This window comes from Culex quinquefasciatus, chromosome 3 (genome assembly GCF_015732765.1).
Source record: "Culex quinquefasciatus strain JHB chromosome 3, VPISU_Cqui_1.0_pri_paternal, whole genome shotgun sequence".
Lineage (NCBI taxonomy): Eukaryota > Metazoa > Arthropoda > Insecta > Diptera > Culicidae > Culex > Culex quinquefasciatus.
The window spans coordinates 161,248,240-161,274,324 of NC_051863.1; the positions used below are offsets into that span (position 1 = coordinate 161,248,240).

Genomic DNA, 26,085 nt, shown 5'->3' on the forward strand with positions numbered 1-26,085 from the left:
CAAATTTCAAGCTATAAAGAGATTTAATAATGCTGTCCCTATTCAGACTGTTGCCCCGATTTACCCCCAGATGACAGAAGTGATCATGCGAGATTGGAACCCTTTTTCTAGTATTTTCTAGATGCCAAATTCTTCCCACTTCAATCGCACCACCGAAAGCTGCACGGAGAAGTGGTGAACGTGTGCGTCAACCGGGAGCTTCGTTCGGAATACGGTCTGGAAGCTTTCGCAGAGATTGAGTACTGCCATGAACCAAATCGCAGGGTGGATCCACTTGACACGTGGGATGTTATCTGTATCGCCGTTATCTGTTTAGTTATTGTGTTTTCAATTCTAAGCACGATTTTGACTATCATCTGAAGAAGAAATTATCTCTGGCAGACCACTTTGGAATGAATCTCGAATCAATCGGTATGTTGATGATTTTTTTCTGTGTCAAATCATGTTTCATGTCATTTTTCCAGAACACCGCCTCGCTACAGTTTGGTCAATTCCGCGTAACCTGCGCTCGATGACCGCCCCTCCCAGATCCGTACTGGGCAAGGATTTCCTGTGTTTGGAGGGTGTACGATTCGTCACGATGTTCGTTGTTGTCATAGTTCACGCCGCTCAAATGTGGATGAGAATTCCGTTGCAAAATCCGGAACTGTTTGAAGAAGCGTTCCAAAATTCGATTTTTGCATCTGTGTGTCAAATGACTACAAATTTGGTGCAGCTGTTCTTCGCAATCGGTGGATTGCTAACGGCTGTAAATTTGTTGGACTTTTTGGTAAAAAATCCTGGCAGCATTCTAAGTTGGCGGAAGGTGCTGTGGGACAAGGTGGTCAACCGGTTGAAGCGGATCCTGCCAGTGTATCTGTTCATGATTCTACTAGCAGCCACCCTAATTAGGAGAATCCCTCTTGGACCACTGTATGATCGGATTGTGGGCGCTGAATCGAGCAATTGTCGCACGAATTGGTGGATCAATTTGCTGTTTGTGAACAACTACGTCAATGGAAATGATACGGTGAGTTCCGATTGAAAGAATTATCATCAGAGCATAATGTTGTAAATCTTTCCATCAGTGTCTACGAGCGAGTTGGTATTTGAGTGCAGATTTTCAGTACTATCTGTTTGGAATATTTGCATTGCTAATGATGACAAGGTTTTCGAAGACCACCAAGTACTGGATCGGCTTCATGGTGATACTGAACTTTGCTGGGCCAGGCTTGGAGATATGGTTTAGACAGCTGCCTCCACTTTCAACCAACGCTATTAGGTTTGCTATATTTCTAATTTCTCAACCACTTAACTCTTCATAAATTTATCTTTTTGAAGGTTTTCGGCTCCAACCTTTTTTGACGACGAATGGATGGAAAAAATGTACAAGCCGTTCCAGACGAGTAGTGCCGGGTACTTTTACGGTATCGTTGCAGGAATGATGTATCACCAAATCAAACAATCTGGAAAGATTCTCGAGAGTCAAAAGGTAAATATGTTTGCAGGGCATAATCTCCTATATTATTCTAATCCTATCAAAATTTCTCATCTAGGTTCGCTCTGCAATCGCAATTTTAGCAATAGTCGTTACAGTTGCCTGTTATGCACCAGCGTATCTCTTGTATGAAGCAAACCTCAAGCCTCTTCCGTGGCCAATGCCAATCTACGGCTCTGTGGCCAAAAACATATGTAGCATAGCGGCTGCCGTAGTGTTCGTCAATGCGGCCCTCAATGAAGAAGGTATACTTGTGAAAGCGTCTCTGGTTATCATAGATTGATGTTCTTTTCCAGGCTCATTTAGGAATATTATGGAGCACACTTGCCTCGTACCGCTGGGAAAACTGAGCTACACGGTGTACCACATAAATTTTGTGCTTGTGACGGCGTTGGTCGTTGTCGTGCGGGAAACCATAACACTTGATGCATCGATGTTGGTAGGTCCTTGATTGCTTTAATTTTTTGCATCATCCCAATTTATGTTGAACTAACCCAACACGGATTAATTCTATTTTTTGCAGATTGGGAGCACGGTGGGCATCTTGGTGCTTTCGTACGGGCTAGGACTGGTTCTGTTCCTGTTGGTCGAGCAACCCTTGGCTAATCTGTTGGGAAGTAAAACAAACTACTTCCGGTTTGCTGGTAAATTTTCAGTGAAAAAAGCGAAAGGCCTATCTGGTTGTGCGAATCGAAGGCATAAAAGTAAAAATGAAAAAAGGATTGGTAAACGCTTTTTATTTTATTTTGTTTTTTCCCTGAAAATTGAGAATAAAACGGCAAACCTAAGGAGCTATTAGACTACAATAAACAAACAAATAAACTCGCGAGGTTGGCAAACTTTCAAACCAGGGGGATGCTAAAGGCCGCCATCTTGTGGGTTGAGATTGATATTGCTTGGAAACTGCGCACAATAAAAACAAAAATATTATTTAAATTTATATTTTATATTATCTATATACAGCCATTCCACGTCAAACAGGAAGTCTCCAAATCAAAAGTGCTCCGATTTGGCTCAAATTTAGAGTGGGGGTTCTTTGGCCCAAATAATTAGACCCGTATTTTTTTATTTAGCGATTAGGGTGGTCCTATCCGAAATAGGGTGGTCCAAAAAATTGCGTTTTTCGTCGATTTTCACAAAAACCACATTTTTCAAAAAATCATATCTCCGGAACGGCTGAACCAATTTTGGAGCGCCATAATTCAAAAGAAAGGTTATTAGTTGGGCTTTTAAGAAAAATATATTGAGGTAAAAAAACTAGCTGAATATTCGAAAAGGTCCTATGAAAATTTCATTGGCCGATTTTAAGGTCTTGGGACCAAAGAGCCCATGTCTAAAAATATTTTCCCTGATTCCTTGTAATACTTTACATAACATATCAAAAAATTGCGGATATCCATTAACACGTTTCGGAGATATGATTTTTTTCAGCATAAAAACTGGTTTTTTCGACGAGTCGCGCGCAAAAATGGGAAAATGACGAAAACGGGTAAAAATCAACTTTTTCACTAAAACTGCGATAACTTGAAAATTTCAGCGATGACCTGTACATGTTTGGGTACCAAAATTTTCGTAATTGAAAGACGCAAGATATGATTCTTTGAAAAATGTGGTTTTTGAGAAAATCGACGAAAAACGCAATTTTTTGGAACACCCTATTTCGGATAGGACCACCCTAATCGCCAAACAAAAAAATACGGGTCTAATTATTTGGGCCAAAGAACCCCCACTCCAAATTTGAGCCAAATCGGAGCACTTTTGATTTGGAGACTTCCTGTTTGACGTGGAATGGCTGAATATATAAAAAATTTCGACAGTTTTGTTCGAACGCGAATCAGTTCAATACGGAGCGTCGGATCGAGGTGCTCTTTATTGCGTTGAGTTCGTATAAGTCCAAGGAAGTTTCTTACGCAAAAAAGTGACAACTTTGGCCACTCTGGAACCGATTCCGGAAATTTGCAGATTATATGGGGAAAGTTACGTTAAATCAAATTTTGATCACAGGAGGCTGAATAAGTAAAAAAAGCCTAAAACGTCAACAAACGAAAAAAAAAGGCAGAACGAAGTTTGTCGGGTAAGGCTTGTATAAATATAAAACATTTCGATGGTTTTGTTCGAACGCGAATCAGTTCAATACGCAGCGTCGGATGCTTTTTGTTGCGTTGGGTTCGTTTAAGCCCAAGGAAGGTTCTTACGCTAACTAATTGACACTTTGGCCGCTCTGAAACCGATTACGGACCATCGGCAAATTGTATGGAGAAAGTTACGTAAAATCATATTTTGATCACAGGAGGCTGAATAGGCAAAAATCAAAAAACGTCAACAAACGCAAAAAAGGCAGAACGAAGTTTGTCGGGTAAGGCTTGTATATTATAAATATTTAATGACTATAGGGTAATTCTCTACCAACTCACACGGAATCGGGAAAAGTTGCCCCGACCCCTCTTCGATTTGCGTGAAACTTTGTCCTAAGGGGTAACTTTTGTCCCTGATTACGAATCCGAGGTCCGTTTTTTGATATCTCGTGACGGAGGGGCGGTACGACCCCTTCCATTTTTGAACATGCGAAAAAAGAGGTGTTTTTCAATAATTTGCAGCCTGAAACGGTGATGAGATAGAAATGTGGTGTCAAAGAGACTTTTATGTAAAATTAGACGCCCGATTTGATGGCGTACTCAGAATTCCGAAAAAACGTATTTTTCTTCGAAAAAAACACTAAAAAAGTTTTAAAAATTCTCCCATTTTCCGTTACTCGACTGTAAAATTTTTTGGAACATGTCATTTTATGGGAAATTTAATGTACTTTTCGAATCTACATTGACCCAGAAGGGTCATTTTTCCATTTAGAACAAAATTTTTCATTTTAAAATTTCGTGTTTTTTCTAACTTTGCAGGGTTATTTTTTAGAGTGTAACAATGTTCTACAAAGTTGTAGAGCTAACAATTACAAAAAATTTGATATAAAGACATAAGGGGTTTGCTTACAAACATCACGAGTTATCACGATTTTACGAAAAAAAAGTTTTGATAAACTTACTTTTTGCGTTTCTCTTTGATTCGTCGTCCGTGTCTGTCGCGAGTGACCATGAACGGCCATGATCGATGACGACCAACTTTTTCAAAACTTTTTTTTCGTAAAATCGTGATAACTCGTGATGTTTATAAGCAAACCCTTATGTTTTTATATCAAAATTTTTGTAATTGTCTGCTCTGCAACTTTATAGAACATTGTTACACTCTAAAAAATAACCCTGCAAAGTTAGAAAAAACACGAAATTTTAAAATGAAAAAAATTGTTCTAAATGAAAAAATGACCCCTCTGGTTCAATGTAGATTCGAAAAGTACATTAAATTTCCCATAAAATGACATGTTCCAAAAATTTTACAGTCGAGTAACGGAAAATGGTAGGATTTTAAAACTTTTTAGTGTTTTTTCGATGAAAATACGTTTTTCGGAATCCTGAGTACGCCATCAAATCGGGCGTCTAATTTTACATAAAAGTCCCTTTGACACCAAATTTCTATCTCATCACCGTTTCAGGCTGCAAATTATTAAAAAAACACCTCTTTTTTCGCATGTTCAAAAATGGAAGGGGTCGTACCGCCCCTCCGTCACGAGATATCAAAAAACGAACCTCGGATTCGTGATCAGGGACAAAAGTTACCCCTTAGGACAAAGTTTCATGCAAATCGAAGAGGGGTCGGGGCAACTGCTGTGTGAGTTGGCTGAGAATTACCCTATAGTAAAAGTCAAATTACACAGTAGTTAAGTAAAACGTTTTGTCCCACCCGTGTGGATCAATTGGACCGCGCACTGGACTCACAATCCAGAGGTCGACGGTTCGAATCCCGCGGTGGGCGCTCTACAATTCTTTGTGTAAATATGGGTATTCGGCGCCGTCGCTCCATGCCATACTTTCATACACTTAGGAGCCCAGGGCGGCGATGTCCTTGTAGATAAAAAGGAAGACACTAGTGGTTGGTACTAGCAATGGTGGCCGACAGCTAAAAAGTCAATTTCGTTTTTTTTTTTCGTTAAGTAAAACGTTTCATGTGATAAAAGTACAACTTGAAATAAGGTTATCGGCCAGATGTGTTCGAAATGATCCAACGTTAGTAGTTTATTTTGAACATAACTTGAGAAAAATCATTGCAAAAACATACACTACATTTTAAACTTGAATTGCGGTATAAGTTTACATGAAAAAAATGATCAGTTTCTTTCCATTTTATGAAGTTTTTGTACTTTTTTACAGTGCGCACTTGCTTTGTTTTGGTTCCGTAATGAACAGCTGTTTCTTTTCTTCTGGCTTTGTTTTGGTGCCGTAAATGACAGTTCTCTTTTGTTCTGGTGCCGTAATTGACAGCTGATGATAGATGCGGTTGAGCTGCCTGTAGTGAGATATAGATGTCGCCCCCTGTGTCAAACACAAAATGTGCTAGTTTGTTTGTTTGCCATTGTCTAATAGCACCTTTAATACTGTCACCAAATGTTATTTATTCTTGTTCTACTTATAAATTTTATTGAAACACAAATCCTTGAATTTAATAAAATGAACTATATTTGACAAGTTTTTAATAACTTTGCATTGTTCCCATCATTTACTGAATTAAACTTCTCCTTGTAGTTACTGAGTGTAGTCAATACTGTAAACTTAAACTGTTGCTTTCACGGCCACTAGGACAACGATCAGCCGTGACCAACATAGTTCCGTAAAGTAATGAAAAAAATGAGTATTCGAGAGTTATGTACTAAAGACTAATGTGCGGCGTGAATTCACACCTCTGCTATCAAGGTATTGGTACTTGTCCCAAACAACCGCACGCTTTCATGACACTTTTTAGGGGTCATGGCATTGCATATAAAAGTCGGCGTATTTCTTTATATTTAGTTTAATGTGTTTGCATTTTCTGCCACTACTTTAATTTGTATTTTTATTGCAACCCAATCATCAGTGCTAATTTCAAACATGTATCACAGTGATCACAGCTTCCAAAACGTCTGTTGTCAAAATTAGCGCTACACTGTGTCACGCCTCACTTATTCAATCATGTAAAACCTAAAATAAAAATTATCATTCGATCTTTATGTCTCCTGATTGACTAGTTATGGAACATTCGTAAATAACGTATAAAGTTGCAAGTTATAGATGCAGATATTATTCTTAGTTTTCAGTGAGCTTAACAAAAAAAAATCAAGTGTGAATTTAAACAATTTATGCAAAACGATGCGTCATCAACGGACAGTCCCTAGCCAAATTGTATACGCAACCTTCAATGAAAGGAGAGTTAGCGCAAAATTTCGGCATGCAAACTATGGAAATCGATTAAAACAACCAAAAGCTTTTGGGCAGTGCTAAAGACAGGTGGTTTGTTGTAATTTGTGTCATATATAAGTGAAATTAAAGAATGTTACAAATCAGTACCATCTTTTCCTATGCGATCTTTTCAATATCCCTGGTTAGATCCGATGGATCAGTTGTTGTGCAGGAAAACATGGCGGACTAAAAAGGTGGAATGTGCCAACGGAAATCATGCCAAGACCACATTGCCAGATCTTTATCGCTACGATAATTACGTACAGTGTCTGGAACAAAGAAGTGCCTTCTGTATGGTTCGGGCGGTGGTGAAACCGAATTCCTCGAATGAAGTTTGGAATCGGGTGCAGGTCTGTTAAAATTATGAAAAGTGCAGTTGATAAGAATTTGTTGATAAAGTTAAAATGTAATTAAATTGCAGGACATCAGTTCTAATGCTCGAAATTATCGCTACAATTTGCTGGAACGAGCGCTTTGCATCGGGAGATGTTCACGCAGTCTTGAAGGACTTGGCCAAAGTCAGTTACAGGATATGGTCGTTCAACCTTTTTCAGTAGATTTCGCTGTATGTATCACGAGTTGATTTATTGAATGATATCAAGAAAGTTTGATCCTTTTTAGTACCTCAAAGATAGCAAATACTACCCGTTTCAATCGCATCACCGAAAGCTGTACGGCGAAGTGGTGAGCTTGTGCGTCAACCAAGAGATCAGGTCGGACTTTGGGCTGGAAGCATACGCAGAGATTGAATACTGTCATGAACCTAATCGTACAGCTGAGCCACTCGATACTTGGGATGTAGTTTGTATTTCCATTATCTGTCTGCTCGCAGGGATGGCAGTTGTGGGTACGATCCTTGACTATCACCTGAAAAAGAAATCTATGGCTCACGGACCAATCGGTATGCATTCGATGAATACAATATCAAGTGAGGTCACAGTTCAACTTCTTCCAGGGCTCCGCATCGCTACAATATGGTCTATTTCGCGAAACTTTCAATCCTTGAATACCCCTCCAAGATCCGCACAGAGCAAGGACTTTCTGTTTTTGGAGGGCTTTCGATTCGTAACGATGGCCTCGATTATCCTGTTGCACACCAGCATGGAGCTGGTTCGAGTACCGCTGCAAAACCCGGAAATTGTCGAAGAAACGGTTTCGAATCCGGTTATGGCAGCCATTGCCCTGCTGACGCCCAATTTGGTGCAATGGTTCTTCACCATCGGTGGGCTTCTGCTGACCGTGAACCTTCTGGACCTGCTCGACAAAGATCCCAAAAGTGTTGAGCGCTGGTGGAACGTGCTGTGGGACAAGGTGATCAACCGATTGAAGCGGATTCTTCCGGTGTACCTGTTAGTGATGCTGGTGACAGCTACCTTGTACCGCCGGATTCAGCTAGGACCACTGCACGAAAGGATTGTGGGCTCAGAATCGAAGAATTGTCGCACAAGTTGGTGGAGCAATCTGTTATTTGTGAACAACTACATCAACGCGAATGAAACTGTAAGTAAGTGGCAAAAGTTTGTTCAGAAAATAACTTTGAAATCATTCCAACAGTGTCTTCGAGCCAGCTGGTATTTGAGCGCAGATTTCCAGTTCTATCTGTTCGGTTTGTTTGCTCTTCTGACGATGCATCGATTTCCAAAAACCGTCAAGTACTGGATCGGCTTCATGGTGACGCTGAACTTGGCTGGACCAAGCCTTGAGATGTGGTTCAGAGAGCTACCCCCACTGTTTACCAGTGCCATCAGGTGAGTCCCTAGGGTTCAATTTGACAACATTTTCTTCAACACAGTTTCACCTTCAAGGATATCAACACCGTTGTTCATTGAGGATGAATGGTTGGAGCGTATGTACAAACCGTTTCATACTAGCAGCGCCGGCTATTTCTACGGAATAATGGCAGGACTACTGTATCAACGTTACAAATCCTCTGAAAATCGCATGTTGTTCAAAAAGGTCTTGTCAGCAGTCAAACTGCTGGCTATGTGCTGCCTAGCTGCCTGTTACCTACCGGCACTGTTCATCTACGAAGGCAAGATGGACCCTCTATCCCGGATGATGCCAACATACGGTGCTCTGGTCAAAAACTGCTTCGGCTTTACGGTAGCAGCTTTGCTGATCAATATGGCACTTAACAAAAAAGGTATGTTGTCGATCGACTTTTTTCCCCTAACCTTATATAACCTGTGACTTTTTTAAGATCGACTGAGACAACTAATGCAGCACCGGTACCTGTTACCCCTGGGAAAGCTAACCTACTGCGTATACCACAACAACGTTCTGCTTCTGGCGGCAGCATCCAGTGCTATTCAATCGCCTGTTATCGTCGGTGTTCCAAAGCTGGTACGTTCTACAGCCTCGCAAATCTCTCAAAATTTGGAACTAAATCGATGTTTTCTTCAGATTTTGTGCACGGCAATCACGTTGGTGCTGTCGTACGGACTGGGGTTGGTGATGTTCTTGCTGATTGAACAGCCGGTGGCCAATCTGCTGGCGAGCAAACCGGCCAGTAAAAAGCGTATTTGAGGTTAGTAGATTGAAAATGGTTTTGCTAAATAAATAAAAAGTCTCGTTGAAATAGACAAATACGAAATATTTGAATCATTAATTTAGTTAGTACATATCACACCTCGTTTTAAATACAAATAAAGCACCCAATATACTAACATGACTGTCATTTTCAACGAATTAGAAGTTATATCTTAAACTCAACCCGGAGTTTGAACCCATATACTAATTACAAAGACTACCTCATGCCATCATGTTTTCTCACAAATATGTTCAATATTCTCTCAAAGACGAACGCGAACCTAAGCTATCTCATGAGCACTTTCAGCAAAATTCAAATACATAGGGGAAATATACCAAATAGGGGAAATATAATCACACTAAGCCGTTCGACCAATTCTCATCACTTTTGCCGTTTTCCGCTATTAAATCAACATTTTGAGATGTATCAACAATGGAGAGTTGCTTGCTCACTTTTATTTGAGCTATTTATTACTTTGGAACAGTCAAAAAACTTTATGAAAACTTTAATTCATGTTCAAACTGCTGATAGGCCGTTAATAAAAATAGGCTGAGAAAGGGTATAGTTCCCCTAATTGTGATTTTTTTAGAAAATAGACGACAAAAGTTCGAATGACATTAGGTCAAATGGACAAAAGGTCGAAAGACTTAAAAGCAAGCCTAAAAAAATACTCATCTGTTTGTTTGTTTCGTGTCAGCAGCACCTCAATTATTCTTAAACATCAAAAACGTCAAAATTCAATGGAAATTTAAGTGCAATCAGCTAAAATCAATTTAAAATTCCATTCCTCTGCTATTTGAATATCAAAAATTGTTTGAATTTTTGTGAATTGTCGATGTGCAGTAAGTAGGCCGTCCCAAAAAAAAAAGAAAAGTTGTCAAATCTTTGGTGCTCACCCCTAGAATGATAGATTAGGATGTCAGGAACAATGTTTCCATACAACAAAAAGTTCCCAAAAATGGTTTACAACTCGCGCGCGGAGCTTGAATGAAAAAAGTGCATTTTTCGAGTATTTTTCAGAAATGTGCGTAACAATCATACTAAAGTCATTCAAATTTGGTCGCCTTGGGCTTCAAGTTATAGTTTAATGTCCCCTAAACAAATTCATGTAGAGTCATAATCCATAAAAGCTTGTGTTTGGGCAGGGCGTTTTAGGGAGACATTTTTTTTAGCTAAAAAAATTGGAAAATCGCTCTCCAAAACGAGTCAAAAAATTTTGCAGACAAAACTTATGCATTCAGCTTATAGGAAGTTTTACTTATGCATTCAGCTTATAGGAAGTTTTACGGAAATCATTTTGCTTTTTTTAACATTCAATTTATGTCCACGCAAAGCCGAGATATTTGCATTTTAGTAAACAAAAAGTGACGAATTTTCAATAATGTTAGTATAGTATAAGCGTTTTCAGCATAACACATTGGCTACTATGATTACAAACGGGAAGGCAAATATTTTGGATATTTTTATTTTGCCTGCTCGAAAACGATATTTGTTAATAACATTTCATGAAAAAAACATAAGATTTGCTCACAATGTGAGGTGATACTTTTTTTTATAATTAACTTTCGAAAAGTGTTCATTTTTGCAAACTTCATAAAAGAAATGCAAATAATATTATCGAAGATTTGAATAAAAATCTTTTTCAATTCTTCGATTTTTTGCTGAACCGCTTTAGCTTTATCAAGTATTTTCGAATTGCAAAAAAAAAACTAAACATTTTTCGAAAAATTTTACTCCAACTTGCAACTTGTTGAGATTATCAAAAAAGTGTCCACGTGGTTTGTGGATGGTCCCTAACCAGAAAACGGTGCACTTTATCAAAAAATGTGTCGATCGGATATTTGATTTTGCATCTCAAAAAGATGTTTGAAATTTTGTATGACAATTTCTCAAAAAATGATATCTACAGTAGCAAATCTTGCAAACGACTCGTCTCGGGAAGTTGTTTTTCGTGTTCCTATTGTGACTGAAAAGTCCTTATCCTAACCAACAACATTGTCGTAGACACCAATTCGATCAGAAAAAAATCTTCCCAAGGGACAGTTTTTACGAATATTAACATACAAATTGTCTTCTTTTGACAGTCTTTTATATACGTTTATTGTGGTTATTAATAGGAAAGGAAATTAGTAGTTATTTAAAGAATTATAAATTATCAAATTACACAAACCACAAAAAAGTAGATGAAAATGAAAAAAAATACTGAACTTTCTAAATTCTTGGAAGGAACCCTGAGTAGCCAAAGCTAAGTACTCATAAGATTTTTTTGACCTGATTTTTATAACCTTCGGGAAGTCGCGTGTTTTTGCATTTTTTACAAATGCCCTTACAAACTGTGTACAAAGTACACGTACGCGACCTCCGGTGGGATAACGTAGATTTAAATTTGCAATCAAAAAGTACAATACAAATTTTTCGAAAAAGTGCAGTGCAGATTTAGCCAACGAAAGTTTGATTTCAGCAAAAAATTTGCAGTTTTTTCATTTTTTAAAATAGTGACCATGAGTGACCATTTTTGAAAATGTGAAAATCATTAAAAAAATGATGTTGATAGTTCTTAAATGAGGTATAAAATGTTCTGCAGTTCAATATGTGTGATTGTATACCATGCAAATGGGTTCCAGCAAAATAAACAAACCTCGTCATTACTGATCGTTGTGGAGCAATTAAATTAGTCATGGGGCGCGTCTCCCGATGACGCTCCGGGGGGATTTGCTCATTCTCACAAAAGGCTCTTTTTTCTCCGCGGGTTCTCAGCCAGAGAATGTTGAGTACACACTATCAATGGGATGCAAATCCCGGACGTTTCTCGCCTGTAGCAGCAGCATTGCGCGAAAACTTTCCACGTGAATAAAGTGAGAGGCTGGACCGGACCGGAACGAAACTGTACTAAACGGTTTGTTGTTGAACTTGGTTCTACGTGTAAGGTAGAACATCTACTCTGAAATACTGTATATTTATTTGCGATTTTTCAAAGTAGTGCAAAATTACTTGACGAATCATCGATAATTTCGAGACGCTCTCAATATAATTTTACAGTCGTAAAACTGCATTAGAACATTTCTCTCCGTGCTAACTGGGAACTAGTACGAGTACTTAGTAGTCACCCGCTGGATCAGCGGAGTTTAGTCCGTTGGACGACTGCGCAGCGATCAGATGTTTAAATCTCCAGCAGCAGCAGCAGAACTGTTTTGGATGATCGGGCACGCGTTGACTACCTTGCAGCTAGGCAAAAGAAAGAAGCAGTTGTTTAGTGCGTAACTTAGTGCAAGAGTTTAACTGTGCACGATGGGATGCAAATCGTGGCTATCTTTAATGCTGGCCTTGGTTACGAACCAGCACCTTCCGGTGGCTAATGGGTGGAGTTTAGTGGATTACAATAGTGAGACAAATCAAGTTTTTGAAAAAAATCAGGAAAAGTATTTTTCAACAAAATATTAATCTTTTTAGTGAGTGAATACCATCAAATGCCACCATTGTTCCACTATGAAAGTATCGACAAATGTCTTCGATCAGATCCTGAGGGAGCATTTTGTATCGTGAAAAGTGTCGTGAAACCCGATGAAAATTCGCCACTCTGGAGATCAATTCAAGCAAGTGTCTAAAAGTGTTAGCTAAACCAGAACACCGTTCAACAATCTCAAGGATTTCCATCTTGCAGAAGTACTCCAAGTACGCGTACCAGTACCAGCACGATGTGCTGACACGTGGTGTTTGTGTGGAGGCGTGCCGAAAATTGGTGGAAAATTTGCGCGATCAGCAACGGTTTTGGCAGCCCGAATTTGATGTGGAGTTTAAGGTAATGACGCCGGTGATGGATAGAGTTGAGTGACTTTCTGCGCTTGACCGTGCTTAGTCATGCGGCTTAAAGTTTAACGTGTGGAAATGTTCATTACTAAGAGCTTAACGACAGTTTCTGGATTTTGATAAATTTTGAGCCGACAAAGAATGCTTGTAAAATTGGATTGCGTTTTCAAAAAACTTCTAAATTTCAATGGATAGTTGAGTGCAATCACCTGAAATTAATTTAAAAAAATCCCCTACGTTTAGAGTAATTTTGACTATGTTTGGAATAATTTTAAAATCTTATGAATTTTTGAAATTTTTCGATGTTTAGTACAGCAAAAGTTTTTTTCGTTTCGATTTTGAAAACTAATAATTGCAAAACAATTGAACTAGTGTAAAATGCATTTTAAAGCACCTTTTAAGTCATATGTTGAAACTTTAACTTGTTATTTCAATTTTTATATTTTTGCCCTTCCCTCGACCCCGACCAGAGCCTAGGGACAAAAACTTTTAAAACTATTGGCATTAGCCTTAATAATGGGGCAAAACAAAATTTATGATGAAAATGAATAAATCATTCATTCCAATTTTCATTAAAAAAACTAAAAAATCGATTGAAAAATATTTGAAACAGTTGAACCAATTTTAGCTCGCCACATTTCAAATAAAAGGTGATTAGTTGAGCTTCGCATGAAAAATACCAAGACATTTCAAAAACATAGCTGAGTACACTTACAGATCAAATGAAAATTTTGTTTGCTGATTTGAAGGTCTCTGGATTACAAAGCTCACAGCTGAACCTATTTTTCTGTGATTTTTTTGGATGTTTGACGTAAGGCCGTTGCAAATATTTTTCAAAGTTTATGTCGAAAAGTTGGCCTGAATAATCCGGAGGGAAAAAAATATTTTTTCGAAAACCTCAAAATTTTAATGAAAATTAAAGTTTAATCAACTGAAAACCAGTTCAAATGCATTTTCCCGCGTTTATAGTCATATTTAGTATGTTTGAACTCCTTTGAAAACATTTTAAATTTTCATGAAATGCCAATGTACAGTCCAACGAAAAGTTTTTTTTTTGCGAAAAAAAACTTCCGTCAATACCTCGATATTATCAAAACTGATGATTGGAATGTAACTGTACGCCTGTAAAATGCATTTTAAAACACTTTTTTCATCCAAATGTTGAAACCTAGGCTTGTAATTTCAATTTATATATTTTTTAATTTTTTTGCCCTCGATTTTGTTAGAGCTGAGGGACATAAACTTCAAAAAAATATTTGCAACGGCCTAAAATATCCAAAAATGGTGAATTTTTTAAAAGGATTCTGGGACATAGTTTTTTGAAAATAAAAAGTGGGGTTTTGAACATTTTTAGCGATGACCTATTCTTATTTGAGTGTCAAAAGTTGCGTATTTTAATCACGTTTCCAGCAAAAAACACTTGGATTTTGTTTCTATAGAGAAGTATAGTACTTTAAGGTCGATTGATATACCGAAATCCGATAAATTATTTTCAAAAATTTTACGAGGACCGAAACCTTATGCTAAGGAAAGAAACTTTTTAGTATTATTACAAGCAGTATAATATTTTGTACGATCAGCCTGTACGAGGTATGATTCAAGTTTTTTTTGATGATTAAAACAACAACCTTTTTTTTGAATACAGTACACTCTCCCGTTGTCGATATTGAAGTGACCGTTGAGAGCGGGAGTTATCAAATTATAAAACGAAAAATCAAAGCATGCTTCTTGAAGGGACTGAAAAATTTATTGACAGAAGGAGAAAGATCGATAGCCAGAGAGTCAACTGTATAATCGAAAAAAAAATTAATAATCAATTTCACAACAGTCGTTTGTTGTTTAAAAAAGTAGCTTTGGCGTTTAGCAATGAATAAACCAAAATCTTGGTTTTTAAATAAACAAATCTTGTTGTTGATCAAATAAGACTTATTTTTCTCAGTTTACATAAAAGTCCAGCTAATAACCCTGCTCTTGCGCCATCTAAAATTAGTTCAGCGGCTCGGAGACATGTGAATTGAAAAAAAATATATATATTTTTGTTTTTTGGACCGCCCTGGCTAGGACCACACTAAACGCCAAACAAAAAAAAGGTCGTATGATTTGATTTAGATCCTTCTCTGGTTTGACGTAGAATTGAATACGAAGTTTAAATTTTTGAAATGATTATGTGACTCCTGCACATCAACTTTTTGTATAAAAAAAACTAACTTAATCCACCTATGTGGTTGGAGCCTTCCTCACAACAATGGCTGTACACAAGTTTCATCAATTTTTTAGATCCGGCTTCCAAAAAGTGTGTGGCAGCGCGTGGCCGAATGGTTACGCTGTCCGCTTTGTAAGCGGATGATTATGGGTTCGATTCCCATCTGCTGCAACCTTCCATCGGATGAGGAAGTAAAATGTCGGTCCCGGCCTTGGTTGTTAGGCCGTTAAGTCTTTCCAGGTGTAGGAGTCGTTTCCATGCCATAAGTACAAACAACACACCAAACCAAGCCTACTCCGGTGGAATCGCTGGCGGCGGTTGGACTCGCAATCCGAAGGTCGTCAGTTCAAACACTGGGGTGGAAGGTTCCTTGAAGTAAAAAGAGGTTTGGGTGCCCTCCCCATTCAAGCCTTCGGACTCCAAGGTTCGAGCAGAAACTTGCAATAGAGACCACAAAAGACCCGGGGGTCGTTAATGTGGACGGTTTGCCCAAGTAACCGCGAAGCATAAAATAGCAGCATTAAATCAGCATTATATTGGCATTTAATACCAGCAAATAATGCTTCAAAACATTTAATCAGCACTTTTCCCTTGAGAAATATTTCAAGTGGCGCACAGTGATGCCGATTTAATACTTCGCCGAAAGCTCGAACAAAAACAAACTGCTTTATCGACGTCAAGGCTGGGGGAAAAAAAGAACAGCTGCTCCACACACACACTTGGTGGTGGGCCTGCTTTGTTTTTTTTTCTCCTGTTGCGTTTCATGTGTGAGTGTGACACTTTGATGTTATTCTTACATTTTTCTCGTCGATCTCCTGGATGCGCGTCAGCCAACTGATGTATTCGGAATTGAGTGTTTGTTTTGAAAGTTTTAATCGATTTGGTTGATGCATCGAACATTAATTAAGACTTTCTTTCTGCTGTTTCGAGTTTCCGTTGTGATTTCGTTGGACGGAAATTATCGATTATCACTCAGCAAATTGCGGCCAGCCAGGCAAGTGCAGTACAATTAATTACGGTTTAAAAGGGACAAGCACTGGCTAACGGCTAACGGGAACTGCTTTTCCGAGGAGTGCTTGGTCCACGGTTGGCAAAATTTCACAAAGTGTATCAGACTTCCAGAAAGCAGCTTTTTGCGTGAGAAAAGTCATTCAATTTACCAGAGAACTTTTGATAATGTCCTTTGTGCTATGGGAATATGCTTTGAAAAATTTGACTTAATTATAGGCTGCGGTTTTGTACAAAAAAAAAAAAAAAAAACACTTCAATCAGCGGGAATTGAACCCAGTTCACGCAAAAATGAAACTGATGCACACTGGGGGAACTGCGCCTTAGCCCGCACGCTTACTAGAACGGTATGACAGGAGAAGGATTAAAGTCAATAAGAGCGAGCCTGATTGAAATGTTTCCAGTATCGATGGGTTACTTTGCTGATAAACATCAAATGCTTTGAAGCACATTTTCATGGTCGTAAATGGTGATTTAATGCCAGTTGTAATGCTGCAAAGTTTTGGTACTTTAAAGCATTCGCAAAGCTTATTTACTACTTCAAAACATTCCAGTGCTGATTTAGTACTGAATTAATACTTCAATTTAGTGCTTGTGGTTACTTGGGTGATTTTTGATTTGATTCCAAAAAGTACATCAATATCATTTAAGAGGCCATATCTCGAGACAGGGTTGCCAGATCTTCAATGTTTTAGACTCATTGGAAAAGTCTTTTGATAAGTTAACCAAAAATAGGTCGGATGGTGGATCCGGACATAGTTTACATACATTTAAGTGAGATTCGGCTTCAAAAAAGTACATCAATATCACTTAAGGGGCCATATCTCGAGACAGGGTTGCCAGATCTTCAATGTTTTGGACTCGTTGGAAAGGTCTTTTGATAACCTAACCAACGATGGGTCGGATGATGGACCCGGACATAGTTTACATACAGTTAAGTGAGATCCAAATATATGTGAAAACACATTTTTATACATAACTTTTGAACTACTTATCGAAACTTCAATCTGTATAAAACTCGATCTATGGGACCCTAAACCAAGTCGAAAGCAACAAGTTCGGGTCAAATCGGTTCAGCCAGTGCCGAGAAACATGAGCTAGTTTGTTGGTCACATACATACATACACACACACATACACACACACATACACACACACATACACACACACATACACACAGACATTTGTTCAGTTTTCGATTCTGAGTCGATATGTATACATGAAGGTGGGTCTACGACGTTTTTATACGAAGTTCATTTTTAGAGCAGGATTATAGCCTTACCTCAGTGAGGAAGGCAAAATACAAGCTTTAAAAAGTGCGCATAAAAGTAGGGTTCGTCGTTTTCGTTGCATAGATGTCACTTTATGTTCTATGTCGTAATGGAGACGCATGGTCTTTTTATTATTTTTTTCCTTTTTCATTCTTTGTTTTTCTTTTAGTACATAATTAACGACTGGTTATTGCCAAACATCGAGCAGTTTAGAAGCCAGTATAGCGAGCTACTGAACATCTGCCAAAACTATCGCATGCAATCCGAGTACAACCTGACTGTGTTCTCCGAGATTGAACATTGCACAACGAACGCAACATCAAGCAGAGATTTAGACTTTTGGGACGTCCTGTACTACACGCTCATCGTGTTGCTGTTCATCCTGGCAGTGGCCTCCTCCGTGTACGACGCCAAACTGGCCACCGACCACAACCACTACCGGACACCGCTGGGAAGCAAGACCGATTCCGTGCTAACATGCTTTTCACTGCGTAGAAATCTCAACCGGCTGACGATCAAGCTGCAAACGAACGCACTCCAGCAGGATCTTCGCTTCCTGGACGCCATCCGAGTGCTAACCATGACAACCATCACGATAAGCCACGTGGGAATCGGCGTCGGAATGACCACCAGCCAGAACCCGGAGGTGTTTGAGCGAATGTCGGCGATGCCTGGGGTGCAGATGTTCCTCTCGTTGGTCCCCTTTCAGGTGGACATCTTTTTCGCCATCAGTGGCCTGCTGCTGGCGGTGCATTTTGTTAAGTACACCGAGGGAAAACGGTTCTCGGTGGGGCACTTTTGGATGGCGGTGGTCAATCGGTTTCTGCGCTCGCTGCCGTTGTACGCGCTGGTGATGCTCTTTTCAGTGTCCGTTTATGACCAGCTGCAGGTTAGTCCTTCGGCGTACAAGATTATGCCGATGGTGAGGACCATTTGCAGGGACAAGTGGTGGATTAATGCACTGTTTTTGAACAACTACTATAGGCCGGAGGAGCAGGTAAGAGAAAACTTAACAGTTAAACTTCAAAGATAAATATTTTTTAAATTAATGTTTCATTGAACAGTGTCTAATTCACACGTGGTATTTGGCAGCCGACTTTCAGCTGTTTATCTTTGGGATGGCAATCGTGATGATACTTTGGAGGTATCCAAATCTAATGAAACCGATTTTCTACATACTGTTGGTCCTCGGAATGGCACTTCCAATGCTTAACATTTACTTTTATTCTATGGACGCTGTAATGCTGATTACCAACAAGTACTCAAAAGTTATTTTTGTGTGTTAATTGACAATTGATTACAATCCAACTTCCAGGGGAAACGCCTTCCAGCTTTGGTACGACCGTTGGTTCACGCTAAGCTACCAAGCCACGGAAACCCACTGTCTAAGCTACTTCGGAGGAATGCTCGTCGGTTTCATGTACCACGAAATGCAAAAGAACGACCTCCTGTTGGCCAAGTCGAAGCTCTACAAAACGTTGCAGTACTTTGTTTTCCCAGCGCTGGTTGCCTTCTGCCTGCCAGCGCCCCTGTTCCACCAGTACAATTTCGCCAAACCTTCGCTGTGGATGTCCTTCTACGCGGGAGTTCATCGGCTGGTGGTCACCTCCTTTTTGGTCGTCGGTTTCCTGCTGCTCATGTTCGCCGAACGGGACAGCTTTTTCGGTCGGTTGCGATCGTCCAAGCTGTTAGAGAATGCCTTCTACCGAGTGCTGGGACGGCTCAGCTTTGGATTCTACCTGATCCACATGAGCGTGATGAAGATCGTCTACGGTAACCAGCACGAAGCGCAGAGGATATCGTTCCCATTGGTGGTATGTCCTTACAAGATGATCATCAAGTGATCTCCAACTGATCGATTGTCGTTTCTCCCCCAAGATCGTGGTTTTCACCTCGGTAACGTTAATAACGTACGTGCTAGCACTGGTAGCGTACATTTTCGTGGAGAAACCGTTCGATATCATATTCAAGCATTTACTTGGTGGTGGAAGCAGCGGGAAGCGACCCCAGGCGAGAGAAGGTAAGATTCATCAACCAATGTGTTAAGACTCATGAAATGAATTGTGAGTCTTCTTTTAGGCGCAACTAACCACGTCGTCACATTGGATAACAACCTCAACCGGGTCGACAGCAAGTTGTGAATGAAATGAACGACGTAGCACAGGTAGGGACGTAGTACGATGAATGAATGAAAACCGGCAGCTCTGCATATTCGTGGTTCTCAGAGTGTGATTAATGACGGTGTCTTAAAAAAAATCAACAGAGAGTGCTATCACCGAGCATCGAGAGATGAGCGAAACAATTTTACAAATATTTATTGTATAATGTATAGTTCTCCAATATATGTTCATAATAATGTTTTTAAATGCTGTGATGTTTAAATTTAATTTTTTGTTCATGAAAATGTCAATACAGTCTAGACTTACCTTACCTTAATTTCACTTCGGATAATCGAATCATGAATGAGTAGTTTATGCAACAAGTTGCAAAAAGAAGAAAAGAAGAAAAAATCTAGCTTTGCAACAAGTTGCTTACAAATTTTTTTGCAATTTCAAAAAACGCGTTTTGAATGGAATTTTATGCCAAACGTCCATGTGTTAAGTAAATTCACCGATCAAAACAAAAAAATATTGAAAATTGTTACTTTTCGATACTAGTGCTGAATAGTTCAACTTTTTAGCACCCATTTCAGTACTGAAAAGTTAAACTTTTCGACACTGGTATTGAAAGATATTGATTTTCAATTCTGCTTTTTTTTGGTAGAGAAAAGTAGGCCGTTTCATCGCTCGAGAATGACAAAAAAAGTAAGTTGTTTCACGACGGAATTGCAAAAAAAAAAAATGTCGCTGTCTTTTTTTTTACTGTAAATATGAGCTTTAGCTGAACCCTAAACTACTCTAAACTAATCTAAAGTGATTAAAAATTTTGAAATCCATAATGGTAGCTAAAATGGCAACCAACCAGTCAGATTTGACTCAAATGGGGTCGCGGAACTTGCATTTGAAGTTGAAAAAAAAGAAATAAAAAAATACGAAAATTTGTGATTTCTCAAGATTTGATTATCCGAAGTACCATACAAACCTTCGGATAATCGAAACATCGGATAATCGAGGCTTCGTATAATCGAGTCTAGAATGTAGAAACAGAAGCTAACCAAAACCTCAATTAAGAATTTGGTGTAAATATCTGAACTCTCAGAAAGTTGGTCATTCATTTTAATTTTACCAATTTAAAATATGTACCGTCGGTGGAGATGATGGGTGATAAATAGCTTGTTGATTTTTCACGCCAAAAAAATGCAATTTTTACGGGGTCCACTAATCGAAAATACAAAATTTGACGGAGTGCGAAACTGGCTAAAATAGCCCATAAAATCTTATGTTTAACAATCAGAATGATTTTTTACACTTATTTATATATTAGGCATCCAAGCTAAATGATTTTTCAAGCTGAAAATTTTCAGATTGCAAAGGGATCATCAATTAGAGAAAAGGGATGATTTGTCAGATTAAATTGATATTTTGAAACCCAAGTCATTACATCAAGAATAAATTTTAATCTTTTTTTTTAAATGCTCTGTTGATTTTTCTTCTATTTTAACTCAAAAAAGTATACAGTCGTGCCTCGGTTTTGCACGCCTCGGTTTTGCACCGTTCAGCTGCCTCGGTTAAGCACGGACCAGTGCTTAACTGAAGCACAGAGCTTATGGGATTTTGGCTATATGGGAGACATTGGCTATAATTCTATGAATAATCATGCAAACATCAAAAAATTATAGTGTTTTGGAATCGGGATGATGTCAGCTATCCATTAAAATTATCATTTCATGAAAAATTTCACAAAAATACGTATTTTTCCTGTATTTAGAAAATGCATATTCTCTAAAGAAACCAAAAATATATTGTTATTGCAATATGGGTATCAAATGATCAGGTTTTTTTCATACATTTTGGATGTAACAATAACGTTTTTAGAAAATTCTCAAAATTTTCACAAAACTACGTATTTTCGAAAAAATACTCATAATTTCAATTTATACAATATGGGTATCAAACGATCGGGATTTTTTCATACATTTCGAATGTAATAACAAAATTTTAAGAAAATACTCAAAATTTTCACAAAACTACGAATTTTTGAAAAAAGTACTCAAAATTTCAATTTTCACAATATGGGTATCAAACGATCGGGATTTTTTCATACATTTCGAATGTAATTACAACATTTGAGGAAATACTCAAAATTCTCACAAAACTACGTATTTTCGAAAAAATATTCAAAATTTCAATTTTCACAATATGGGTATCAAACGATCGGGATTTTTTCATACATTTCGAATGTAATAACAACATTTTTGAAAATTCTCAAAATTTTCACAAAACTACGAATTTTTGAAAAAAGTACTCAAAATTTCCGTTTTTACAATATAGGTATCAAACGATCGGTTTTTTTTTCATACATTTCGAATGTAATAACAACATTTTTAGAAAATACTCAACATTTTCACAAAACTACGAAATTTTGAAAAAAAGTACTCAAAATTTCCGTTTTTACAATGTGGGTATCAAACGATCGGGATTTTTTCATACATTTAGAATGTAAAAACAATATTTTTTGAAAATACTCCAATTTTTACAAAACTTCGTATTTTCGAAAAAATATTCAAAATTTCAATTTTTACAATATGGGTATCAAACGATCGGGATTTTTTCATACATTTCGAATGTAATAACAAAATTTTTAGAAAATACTCAAAATTTTCTCAAAACTACGATTTTTTGAAAAAAGTACTCAAAATTTCCGTTTTGGGTATTTTGGGTATTTTGGGTTTTTTTCTAAAAATGTTGTAATTACATTCGAAATGTATGACAAAATCCCGATCGTTTGATACCCACATTGTAAAAACGGAAATTTTGAGTACTTTTTTCAAAAAATCGTAGTTTTGTGAAAATTTTGAGTATTTTCTAAAAATGTTGTTATTACATTCGAAATGTAATGAAAAAATCCCGATCGTTTGATACCCACATTGTGAAAATTGAAATTTTGAATATTTTTTCGGAAATACGTAGTTTTGTGAACATTTTGAGTATTTCCTCAAATGTTGTAATTACATTCGAAATGTATGAAAAAATCCCAATCGTTTGATACCCATATGGTGAAAATTGAAATTTTGAGTACTTTTTTCAAAAAATTCGTAGTTTTGTGAAAATTTTGAGTATTTTCTAAAAATTTTGTTATTACATTCGAAATGTATGAAAAAATCCCGATCGTTTGATACCCATATTGTATAAATTGAAATTTTGAGTATTTTTTCAAAAATACGTAGTTTTGTGAAAATTTTGAGAATTTTCTAAAAACGTTATTGTTACATCCAAAATGTATGAAAAAAAACCTGATCATTTGATACCCATATTGCAATAAAAATATATTTTTGGTTTCTTTAGAGAAAAAAATATGCATTTTCAAAATACAGGAGAAATACGTATTTTTGTGAAAATTTTCAAGGAATAATAATTTTAATGGATAGCTGACATCATCCCGATTCCAAAACACTATAATTATTTGATGTTTGCATGATTATTCATAGAATTATAGCCAATGTCTCCCATATAGCCAAAATCCCATAAGCTCTGTGCCTCGGTTATGCACGCCTCGGTTTTGCATCCCCCATATGCGGTGCTAAACCGAGGCACGACTGTATCGAAAAAATATTGTTTTAAACAATGAAAATTTAAATTGTATGCAATTTGTTTATTGAAACAAATAGTATTTAATACATTTTTACTGCTATTTATTTCCAAATAATAATACTTATGTTTGTCTTATGAAATCGGATATAAACATTTAACTATATTTTTAAATTTTAATCGACGATTTTAGACAAGTAAAATAATTTTAAATTTTTTATTTAGCTATTTTCAGATAAATGGGACACTTTAAATATTCTGTTCAAACTGAAAGTCGAAAAAAACGATAGTTTTAAGAGTAATTAAAAAAAGGCGTGTATAGTTATATTTTTAAATCTTATTTAATTGCATTGCAGTAATTTAACTATAAGCATTTTGTGAAACCTATTTCTTGAATTGAAAAAAAATCTCGGCTGAAATGGTTCAAAAGGGTTTTTAAACATCTTAATTCCAATAAATGTTCGTTCTGCCAAATCCCAACCCTTAATTGCGTTGCTATAAGATTCAACGAAACAATAAATTTCACAATGGTCAATCTCCCAATTATCTTTATTTCTACTTTCGCATCTTTTCGTAACCCAACAGTGATCGGGGAGTGTTCATGTCGCATGTCGTGTGATTTCTTAATTTTATATCCTTTGCAGAGAAATTGCTAGTGAAGGTAATGTCAAAGGTCATTGAAAATAAATGCAACGCAATCAAACCATTTTTGTCTTTTATTAGCTGTTCATGTTTATTTCAGATCTGTAAGTATGAGTGATGTTATCTTTTTTAAAAAAATGAGCACTAAAAACTATCCTCCTCAGCAGGATTCTATTACATAATAGGAAATTGAACTTTTTTCGTCTATTTGCCATTAGAAAGCGAATGTCCATTTCTCTGAATCGTCACATTAACCTCGTTGCTATTGTTCGGGCTGAGAACTGCAAAAAAAAATAGTTCAGATTGTTAAAAAAACAATTATCCAATCATCTTCAACTTACTTGGTGGTTTCCTTGGACGCCCTCCCTCCAGCAACTGTTTGAAGATAATATCGAACGGTTTCTCCACCAAGAGGAATGCCAGCAATGACAGGAAGTACGTTATAGCCGTGGCTGACGAGAGTACCTGAAACTGAAAGTTTTTTTGATATTAAAAGTCTTCTAAAAAGGATGCAATTCACAAATCTTACCGCCAACAGTGCCGTGCCCCGCTCGGCCTCGTGCAGATTGGCGTAGATCGTCTTCAGGACGGTCATGTGGATCAGATAGAAGCTGAAGCTCAACCGGCTGAGCACCCGCAGCAGGGAGTTCTCCAACAGTTGGGACGTTCGAAGTGTGCCGAAAAATGTGTTCCGATTGGCGAACATTAGCACCAGAAAGCCCACCGTGACAAAGGCCGCGAAGGACAATCGCTGAAGTCCACTGTAGAGGATCGTCCCTAAGGACGGGTTGTCATCGGTGTTGGTTTGGAAGAATGGGTTCGAGAGGCTGAAGGCAAGCAGAATCGGGAAGACGCTGTATCGGAGGGGTTTGAAGAGCTGTGGAGGAGATCGGTGTAAGATTGGGAAGATGCGGTCTGGTTGGTTAAATTGGCTTTACCCTGGACTTTTCGAGCAGCAGGTCATTCTTCTGCATCTTGTGGTAGATAATGCCGACCAGCATTCCGGCAAAGTAACTCAAACAGTGCGTCTCCATCGCCACGTACGTTTTGGTGAACCACTTGTCGTACCACAGCTGGAACGAACATGCCCTGAAGTGGTACTATTTTAGTTGAACCGTTTTTCAGCAGTAATAGTAGGTTATACTTGTTTGATAGGAAGTAAATCCCTGAAGTAGAATGGTAGCCAACGTTGAGCATAGGCAGGATGAATCCAGCAGTGAGAAGTGTGCAAAACATTGGTTTGAGCAGCTTTGGATATCTGCAAAGGCAACTAATTAAAACACCAACAGTTATCTAGATCTCCCACTTCTCACCTCCAAAGCACCATCAGCGACCCAAACCCAACGATAAACAACTGAAAGTCCGCTGCCAAGTACCATGTCTGAATCAGGCATTGCTCCTCCGGTTGATAGTAATTGTTTATGAACAGCAGATTGATCCACCACTTGGCCCGACACATGATCCGGGGAGTTGCTACAATCCGGTAGGCCGAAGGACTTTCCAGCAGGTCGTACACGGAAACGCTGTGCAGTAGCACCACCAAGTAAACCGGCAACGACCTCAGATATCGATTGACCAAGCCCAACCAGAACATCTTCCCCGCAAATGGCTTACCGTTGGTCACCTTGACAAACTGAACTGCCACCAAAAGGCCACTAATGGCGAAGAATACGTCAACCTGAAAGGGCATTAGCGTCAGGACGGCCTGCACCATCGGAATCGATCCAATTTTTTCGGTAAACTCGGGGTTCTGGATTGTGGTGAAGCTCATGCCGATGATGACGTGATCGATGGTGATCGTGGTCATCACCAACACCCGGACGAACTCCAGAAATCGTAAACTCTTCTGAATCGGGTCGTTGTCGAGCTTGATCGTCAGTCGGTTGATGTTTCTCCTGAGTGAAAATGCTGTGAGGAGATTTTGTGCTGAAAATTTATCGAACAGTTGTTAAAATTATCTAAAGCCAGACTGAATGAGTGCAATTGCTACATTTAGACTCAAGAAGTGACCAATAGTGGTTATGGTCACTGTTTTTGGCAAGCACTCCGTCGTAGATAGATGATGCCACGGCTAGTAGAAATAGCATCACGAGGACAGCATAGAACGCTATATCCCAAAAATCTGCAACGAAAGCCAAATACC

General features: G+C 38.1%; 4 protein-coding genes across 4 annotated transcripts; 3 read left to right on the forward strand and 1 right to left on the reverse strand.

Annotated features, from left to right (window-relative positions):
- Positions 1 to 311: 311 nt before the first annotated feature.
- LOC6041114 (nose resistant to fluoxetine protein 6) lies at positions 312 to 7,126 on the forward strand. The gene is made up of 8 exons (XM_038261312.1): positions 312 to 411; positions 465 to 1,009; positions 1,068 to 1,261; positions 1,321 to 1,471; positions 1,536 to 1,722; positions 1,774 to 1,916; positions 2,001 to 2,202; positions 7,062 to 7,126. The coding sequence occupies exons 1-8, from the start codon at positions 393 to 395 to the stop codon at positions 7,124 to 7,126; spliced, it is 1,506 nt and encodes a 501-aa protein (XP_038117240.1). The 5' UTR covers positions 312 to 392.
- A 201-nt stretch (positions 7,127 to 7,327) lies between these two features.
- Positions 7,328 to 9,321, forward strand: LOC6041113 (nose resistant to fluoxetine protein 6). The gene is made up of 7 exons (XM_038261313.1): positions 7,328 to 7,360; positions 7,417 to 7,638; positions 7,825 to 8,295; positions 8,350 to 8,543; positions 8,601 to 8,938; positions 8,996 to 9,138; positions 9,199 to 9,321. The coding sequence occupies exons 1-7, from the start codon at positions 7,328 to 7,330 to the stop codon at positions 9,319 to 9,321; spliced, it is 1,524 nt and encodes a 507-aa protein (XP_038117241.1).
- A 3,111-nt stretch (positions 9,322 to 12,432) lies between these two features.
- Positions 12,433 to 19,958, forward strand: LOC6041112 (nose resistant to fluoxetine protein 6). Its single transcript, XM_038264537.1, has 8 exons — positions 12,433 to 12,707; positions 12,776 to 12,918; positions 12,987 to 13,124; positions 17,783 to 18,610; positions 18,678 to 18,871; positions 18,929 to 19,427; positions 19,492 to 19,633; positions 19,693 to 19,958. The coding sequence occupies exons 1-8, from the start codon at positions 12,614 to 12,616 to the stop codon at positions 19,752 to 19,754; spliced, it is 2,100 nt and encodes a 699-aa protein (XP_038120465.1). The 5' UTR covers positions 12,433 to 12,613; the 3' UTR covers positions 19,755 to 19,958.
- Positions 19,959 to 24,146: 4,188 nt separating this feature from the next.
- Positions 24,147 to 26,083, reverse strand: LOC6041110 (nose resistant to fluoxetine protein 6; the record flags this gene model as incomplete). Its single annotated transcript, XM_001850364.2, has 7 exons — positions 24,147 to 24,223; positions 24,284 to 24,413; positions 24,472 to 24,819; positions 24,881 to 25,031; positions 25,087 to 25,200; positions 25,256 to 25,868; positions 25,933 to 26,083. Coding segments are annotated over 7 exons (1,584 nt in total), but the record flags the coding sequence as incomplete, so codon positions are not given.
- Positions 26,084 to 26,085: the final 2 nt, after the last annotated feature.

What these genes read in the sequence shown, in the direction of transcription:
- LOC6041114 (XM_038261312.1), top strand. An exon ending in ACGTCAATGGAAATGATACG is followed by an intron (nt 1,010 to 1,067) that starts GTGAGTTCCGAT and finishes TCTTTCCATCAG; the next exon opens with TGTCTACGAGCGAGTTGGTA. An exon ending in CACTTGATGCATCGATGTTG is followed by an intron (nt 1,917 to 2,000) that starts GTAGGTCCTTGA and finishes TATTTTTTGCAG; the next exon opens with ATTGGGAGCACGGTGGGCAT.
- LOC6041113 (XM_038261313.1), top strand. Translation starts at nt 7,328, where the DNA reads ATGGTCGTTCAACCTTTTTCAGTAGATTTCGCT. An exon ending in CTTTTTCAGTAGATTTCGCT is followed by an intron (nt 7,361 to 7,416) that starts GTATGTATCACG and finishes GATCCTTTTTAG; the next exon opens with TACCTCAAAGATAGCAAATA. An exon ending in ACATCAACGCGAATGAAACT is followed by an intron (nt 8,296 to 8,349) that starts GTAAGTAAGTGG and finishes TCATTCCAACAG; the next exon opens with TGTCTTCGAGCCAGCTGGTA.
- LOC6041112 (XM_038264537.1), top strand. Translation starts at nt 12,614, where the DNA reads ATGGGATGCAAATCGTGGCTATCTTTAATGCTGGCCTTGGTTACGAAC. An exon ending in GAGTTTAGTGGATTACAATA is followed by an intron (nt 12,708 to 12,775) that starts GTGAGACAAATC and finishes TAATCTTTTTAG; the next exon opens with TGAGTGAATACCATCAAATG. An exon ending in ACTATAGGCCGGAGGAGCAG is followed by an intron (nt 18,611 to 18,677) that starts GTAAGAGAAAAC and finishes TTCATTGAACAG; the next exon opens with TGTCTAATTCACACGTGGTA.